Here is a 7,633-nt window from a genome sequence, read left to right on the forward strand (position 1 = left end):
GACATGTTTCCAATAACTGGGGGGGAAATACACAACGGACAGTGTATGTATGGCACACTCGTCCTAGACTGAACAGCGAAATCTGGATCCATGAGAGCTGGGTGGTGAATTCTCAGGTGCAGCGGTCTCTAGTGGTAGCTATTCATCTGCGGTGGTAGAATCACTCGACAATGAGGGCGGGGCAGCAGTAGTCAAGTTTGGTACTCCGTCTTTGAGGAAGCCGGTGCAGTATTTTCACCTCACAGGAGCTGCTCAGAGCTGGACTGGACATACACTGAATCTACACAGAACAGCTATACAGCATAGTGGGAAGACTAGCCTTATCACACATTCAACGTTTTCTGATAAAGTACTATACCGTTAGCTCGCTAACGTTACATACAGTCATGTGCTCCATCTTCCAGACCAGGATGAAGTTTGGTTGACATGGGTGCCCCACTGCCGCTGGGATCATGCTGTATATGATCATTATGAGATGCCTTAAAATGAGAAGTTAATTTAACTAGGTATATTTAACAATGTTAGCATGGCTATCGGTGCTTACCAAGTATCGTCAGAAAGCCAGGTCATATCTACATAACATTAACGCCTTAGACCAGAGCTAATGCACATAGCTAGATAAAGGTAACTAATACAACCATAATGTGTTTCAGTGTCTAAGAAATAGTGAAATATTTAGCGGGGAATTTAGAAACGAGTGCTAATACCTAACTACGGCAAGTGAAATAGGTCATAGGTATTTTTTGTGCATCCGCTTTCTGCACTGTCAACGCTTGGTTGTTGGGCCGAGCTGCTGGGAACAATGATGTCGGAGCAGGAGGCTCTGAAGTGCTCCAGCGCAAGAAACCGTGGAGGAACGCAGCGGGTTGAAGGGAAACTGCGAGCCAGTGTAGAGAAGGGAGATTACTATGAAGCTCACCAGATGTACAGAACCTTGTTTTTTAGGTAAGACATTTACATTTTCGTTGCCCTGGCTAAGTTATCAATTGGATTCTTGGGCCTTCATTTTCCTGATCTTTCTGTTTAGCAACCTTGCTGCCTCCATTATATTGCCTGATTCGTCGATTCACGGTACTGCCCCACCCACTCGGGTCAGTCCTTATTTTTGAATGGACAGTTTTATGCGTCAATCACTCAGTCACAAAATGGGAATTATCCGCCTAGCTAGCTAGCCTAGTTAGCTAATCAATGTCGCAATAATATAAGTTAGTGCCAACCAATTTCCTTTACTACCGTTAGCTAGCTATCTACCTGCAATGTCAATGTTCGTTTAGTAAAGACAACAGTTCACTAAACTGGCACACTTACAAACAGTACAGACTGTCAGCCCAAGCCCAGCAAAAACCATGTCAAGTACTAGTTAGCTAACGCTAACTAATTTGCCATCTAGCTTGGTTTGTAGTTAGCTGGTTAGTACATAAAGATAAAATTAACTAGTTAACGTTAGCTTGTCAACTTTGCTAAGCATGCACAATCAATGAAGCTATGGTGTTTGGTATTGCCCATGATTCATGACTTCCCGTCACCATCACTATGGTCTCATTCATTAACTTGCTGTTGGATGAGCTCCCATGTTTGACAGTCATGACAGGTAGCCTAACTGCACATGAGAACTGTGTGGGCACAGCCTTTACGTTAACTAAGGGTGTTTTTACATATAGTACTATTTAAAGAAGTGAACTCTGGGGTAAAAAAAGCGAAAGAACGACTTTCTCTTTGCATTCACATTGCTATGTTTAGAATGGTACCAATATATTTTTCCAACATTCACTCACTGCACTCTGGGTAAAAGTATAGGACAAGCCATTCCTTCAGACAGCTAGATATACCAACATACATTTTGGAAGCTAATAGATTGCATTTTGGTTAAACGTGAGACATAGTCATTGTAATCAGAAGATAATATTAACATGTAAATATTATTGGCAACAGATTAAATACCAGTAGAATAACTGCAGATTAAATAATGCTGTAGGCTTAATTGAAAATTGTACACCCAATGTAGGCAACTGACCTTTAAGAGCTAGAATGGATTTTGTAACTATGTTGTGATTCTCACCAAATACACTACATGACCAAAATTATGTGGACATTTACTTGTCAAACATCTCATTCCAAAATCATGGGCATTAATATGGAGTTGGTCCCCCTTTTGCTGCTATAACAGCCTCCACTCTTCTGGGAAGGCTTTCAACTAGATATTGGAACATTGCTGTGGGGACTTGCTTCCGTTCAGCCACGAGCATTAGTGAGGTTGGGGACTGATGTTGGCGATTAGGCCTGGCTCGCAGTCGGCGTTCCAATTCATCCAAAAGGTGTTCAATGGGGTTGAGGTCAGGGCTCGTCTAGAATGTCATTGTATACTGTAGCATTAAGATTTCCATTTACTGGAACTAAGGGGCCTAGCCCGAACCATGAAAAACAGCCCCAGACCATTTTTCCTCCTCCACCAAACTTTACAGTTGGCACTATGCATTTTGGCAGGTAGTGTTCTCCTGGCATCCGCCAAACCCAGATTAGTCCGTCGGACTGCCAGATGGTGAATCACTCCAGAGAACGCGTTTCCACTGCTCCAGAGTCCAATAGCGGCGAGCTTTACACCACTCCAGCCAACGCTTGGCATTGGGCATGGTGATCTTAGGCTTGTGTGCGGCTGCTCGGCCATGGAATTTCATTTCATGAAGCTCCTGACAAACAGTTATTTTGCTGATGTTGCTTCCAGAGGCAGTTTTGAACTAAGTAGTGAGTGTTGCAACCGAGGACAGCTTGTGTGGCCTATCACTTTGCGGCTTAGCCGTTGTTGCTCCTAGACGTTTCCACTTCACATTAACAGCACTTAGTTGACCAGGGCAGCTCTAACAGGGCAGAAATTTGACGAATTGACTTGTTAGAAAGGTGGCATCCCATTACGGTGCCACGTTGAAAGTCACTGAGCCCTTCAGTAAGGCCATTCTACAGCCAATGTTTGTCTATGGAGATTGCATGGCTGTGTGCTCGATTCTATACACCTGTCAGCAACGGTGTGGCTGAAATAGCCGAATCGACTAATTTGAAGGGGTGTCCATATACTTTTGTGTGTATATATATATATATATAGTGTATGTTGTCTTCTCACACTTCAAAATTGAATAAACAGCTTAAGAAGCTCTCATATTAATTGCAAATAAATCATCTAAACATCATGTCAGTACAAAACTCCACACATACACTACCGTTTAAAAGTTTGGGGTCACTTAGAAATCTGCTTATTTTTTAAAGAAAAGCAAACAAAATTGTCCATTAAAATAACATCAAATTGATCAGAGATACAGTGTAGACATTGTTAATGTTGTAAATTACTATTGTAGCTGTAAACGGCTGATTTAAAATAAAAAATATAAAAATCTACATAGGCGTACAGAGGCCCATTATCAGCAACCATCACTCCTGTGTTCCAATGGCACGTTGTGTTAGCTAATCCAAGTTTATCATTTTAAAAGGCTAATTGATTATTAGAAAACCCTTTTGCAATTATGTTAGCACAGCTGAAAACTGTTGTTCTGATTAAAGAAGCAATAAAACTGTCCTTCTTTAGACTAGTTGAGTATCTGGAGCATCAGCGTTTGTGGGTTCGATTACAGGATTAAAATGGCCAGAAACAAATAACTTTCTTCTGAAACTCATCAGTCTGTTCTTGTTCTGAGAAATGAAGGCTATTCCATGCGAGAATTTTTTTGTGGAAATCACAACATTTGGCTGAAAGGGACTAAGTGTGAAAACACTCTGAGTGACAGTTCACTGTTATTTACTGTTGTGTATTGAGAAATGTTGGCCCAGTGACTGAGTACTACTTTTCAGCCCTCAGTATTTCCTAGGTGGACCACTACACTACCATTCCTATTGCCACTTTCTTAACCTGGTTTGAATGCAGTTTGTCAGTGACATAACATTTGCCATCTCTGTTTGACACAGGTATATGTCACAGGCAAAGCATGCAGATGCCAGGGAGTTGATGTACAATGGCGCCCAGCTCTTCTTCAGTTACAACCAGGTATAAGAAAGCCTGGCACTGGGGAATTCATACATTAATGTCGTTTTTGTAGTGTCTCTTTTTGAGTCTAAGCGCTATAGCTAGCAATCATATTAATTCACAACTCAACAGTTGTATAAGAGTTCTGTGGCAAATTACTGTTTGTTTTTTTGTCATCCGCAGCTCAACAGTGCTGCAGACCTGTCAATGTTGGTGCTGGAGTCTTTGGAGAAATCAGAGGCAACGGTAGAGGACGAAGACTTAGGTGAGCGAACATACATAATGCATCGTAATGAAACATTATGAACACAGTTGGTGTCAGTGTACCGTCGTCTCTGTGTTAACCTCATCTGTGTTGCATTGCAGAGCACCTGGCTAAGCTGTTCAGTTTGATGGACCCCAACTCCCCGGAGAGAGTAGCATTTGTGTCTCGCGCACTCAAGTGGTCCACAGGCGGCTCGGGGAAGCTGGGCTCCCCCAAACTGCATCAGCTCCTGGCAGTCACATTGTGGAAAGGTATTCAATGGGAAAACTCTGAACATTTTCAACTGCAAAGATATCATTGTTCCACTCAACAAAGAGCTTGAATATGATTTAATTCTATCTGCTTAGAGCAAAACTACAGTGAGTCTCGCTACCACTTCTTGCACTCCTCTGATGGAGAGGGCTGTGCCCAGATGCTGGTGGAGTACTCGGCGCAGCGGGGGTTTCGCAGCGAGGTGGACATGTTTGTGGCGCAGGCCGTCCTACAGTAAGTCTGTCTCGCGGCACCTAGATCTGTTTTCAGTCTGTCATCAATAGCTGTTTGCTATGTTGTTTAATTGCTTTTTCAGCTCTGTCCCTCCCCTCCCCCTCTCTCTTTCCCCTCACTGCTCAGGTTCCTCTGTCTCAAGAACAAAAACAGTGCATCTGTGGTGTTCAGCACATATACCCAGAAACACCCCTCAATAGAGAAGGGCCCTCCCTTTGTTCAGCCCTTGCTCAACTTCATCTGGTTTCTCTTGCTGGCAGTGGATGGGTAAGGCCTTGTTTGTTCAACCACCCTTCGAATAAAACCCACATTGTTTTTGCCAGGTTCTCATAAATGTGCCTCCCCTTGTATGTTCTCCTCTGCAGAGGGAAATTAACAGTGTTCACAGTGCTATGTGAACAGTATCAGCCTTCCCTGAAGAGGGACCCTATGTATAATGAGGTGAGTTTGACCATTTAGTGAGTGTCCCTCCGTGGTCACGTAGCATTATAACTCCGCATGGTGTCTAATAATAATTTTCCTGTTACATTGACTGCCTGCTGCATCAGTATCTCGACAGAATTGGTCAGCTTTTCTTTGGGGTGCCACCCAAACAGTCCTCATCATATGGTGGATTGCTCGGTAAGTGCTTGTGACTCACTGCAGACTATTTTTACAAACCCCATTCTGATCACCATTGAAAGCTGCGTTGGGTAAACGGTAGTTTTTTTTGTGTTTCATTGGAGTGTGTTCTGTGTCTGTCAGGAAACCTGTTGAACAGCCTGATGGGTTCAGATGAGGAGGGAGAGGAAGCACAGGAGGACGGCAGCCCCATTGAGCTGGACTGAGAGCTCTGGGACGAGCAAGGCTGACCCCGCCCCGCCCAGGGGGTTGCAGAGGCGTGCTGGTCTCCCTACCTCCCAGTTCCCCAAGACATCCAACCAGAACCAGAACAAAGAGCAGGCCAAACTATCCCTCTCAGCACTGCCCTGGACTGCGCAAAAATGCAAATGCTTTCCGTTTGAGTTATATTATATTTGGTTTTATTTTCATTGTTTTTGTTTCTTAATTTTGGACAATTTTCTGTGTATTTTTATTTTTTTATTTTTAAGGAAAGCAGCTGCAATCCTTACTTCCTGGACTTCTCATTTTCTCTCATCCCCAGGGACAGAAAAGATTCAACAATGGCTGCATATGAATTTGTCATAATTAACTCCTAAAATAACACCTCATCCTGGGATACAACATCAAAGAAAAACACTTCTTTCTAGGGAGTTACGCTTTTTCTCCCCATTCACCATGCATCCACCGGAGGTGGAGGTAGTAATTTCTATTAAAGAGTTACTATAACCAACTTGTAATCCATGTAAATGTTCAATAATAATCAGGAGTGATTGGGGGTGTGGTGACCTGCATGGTGTCGTGTCAGTGGGGAGAGACATACAGGTAACTGCCAAAATAATGGGAACACTTGAGTAAATGAGGGATGAAAGTGTATTGAAAGCAGGTGGATTAACGTCACATCTTGCTTGGGGTCGTGTATAAAAATGCTGGGTAGGCCATAATTTTGGCTACCATGGCTATTCCCTTATAGGATGGCAATGCCCCCATCCACAAGGCACGAGATCTCAACCCAAATGAACAGTTATGTGAGATTCTGGAGCGGTGCCTGAGACAGCGTTTCGGTTTCTCCATCAACAAAACAGCAAATGATGGAATTTCTCGTGGAAGAATGGTGTCGCATCCCTCCAATAGAGTTCCAGACACTAGAATCTATGCCAATGTGCATGGAAGCTGTTCTTGATCAACGTCCTAATAAGACGCTATGTTGGTGCTTCCTTTATTCTGTCAGTTACCTCTACCTGTCGGGCATCGTATACCTGGCTGCAAACTAAAGCCGGATTTGATCACTATTCATAATCTGTTATGTATGGGAGATTACATGTGTTTAAATCGACAGGAGTGGATGGGTATGCTCGGATCATATATACGTGGCTGTGTGTGTGTTGATGAATGTATTTGGCATGTTCATGTAAATGCAAGTCAGTTCCGTTGAAGTCTTCTATTTTGAGCGCCTCCCCCCAGGTACATTTTCAGTTTGAGTTGGTGACTGCTCCATTTTGTCGGTCCAGATGTTTGACTGCGATCAGACGGACGAAGAGAAGATTAAACAACTTGAAACAATCCCCGCCTACCGTAGTATTATATTGTCTATTATCCAGAAGCGTAGTCATTTATCTTACCGGGCTTAAACGCATACTTCAGTATCCAAAATGAATATTCATTTACATGGAGAGAGTGGTTGTTTAAATCAGTACTTTTACATTTTCTTCTGCTACTGTACATGTTTTGGGAATTTTTTTGAATTCATGTTTTACAGGTTCTTATCCGTTTTGGAATTATAACCGCTGTAGAAATTCTCATGGGTGAATCTTCCAAGCTAATCTACAGCCACCTCGAGATATTTTGTTATTATAAAGTTAAATCCTTGATAATAGTCAAGATGTCCATTAAGAGATGTTATAGTTGTAACACCCTAACTTAAGAATACAAGTTAATGCTACTGGTTACATAAGTATTCAATGCACCAATATGTAGCCTGGATAGGATAAAAGGTCTGAATCAAATATTCCTCCTGCTTTGAGAGTCGTACGGTAACGCACAGAACGTTTAGGAAATGATACCAGAGTTGTGTGACCAAAGGCTTTTAGACAGACCAGAGCTCTGGCGAGCTAGCCGGCATGTTGGAACATAACATTTTGTTTTTGATAGTTTCATTTGAATGCAAATGGGGGTGGTTTGCCTTTTAAAATGTTACACTAATTGAGTAAATAAACAACTGATGATAGCTTCAAAGTCCTCACTGTCTGTTTAAAGAGTGCTAGGCTTGAAAG

At 42.6% G+C, this 7,633-nt stretch overlaps 1 protein-coding gene across 1 annotated transcript; it reads left to right on the top strand.

Annotated features, from left to right (window-relative positions):
* Positions 1-68: 68 nt before the first annotated feature.
* Positions 69-7,587, top strand: LOC139580955 (Golgi to ER traffic protein 4 homolog). The gene is made up of 9 exons (XM_071410176.1): positions 69-945; positions 3,952-4,030; positions 4,193-4,274; positions 4,376-4,525; positions 4,622-4,760; positions 4,887-5,027; positions 5,126-5,201; positions 5,309-5,381; positions 5,505-7,587. The coding sequence occupies exons 1-9, from the start codon at positions 803-805 to the stop codon at positions 5,585-5,587; spliced, it is 966 nt and encodes a 321-aa protein (XP_071266277.1). The 5' UTR covers positions 69-802; the 3' UTR covers positions 5,588-7,587.
* The last annotated feature ends 46 nt before the right edge of the window (positions 7,588-7,633 follow it).

Source organism: Salvelinus alpinus, chromosome 7 (genome assembly GCF_045679555.1).
Source record: "Salvelinus alpinus chromosome 7, SLU_Salpinus.1, whole genome shotgun sequence".
Lineage (NCBI taxonomy): Eukaryota > Metazoa > Chordata > Actinopteri > Salmoniformes > Salmonidae > Salvelinus > Salvelinus alpinus.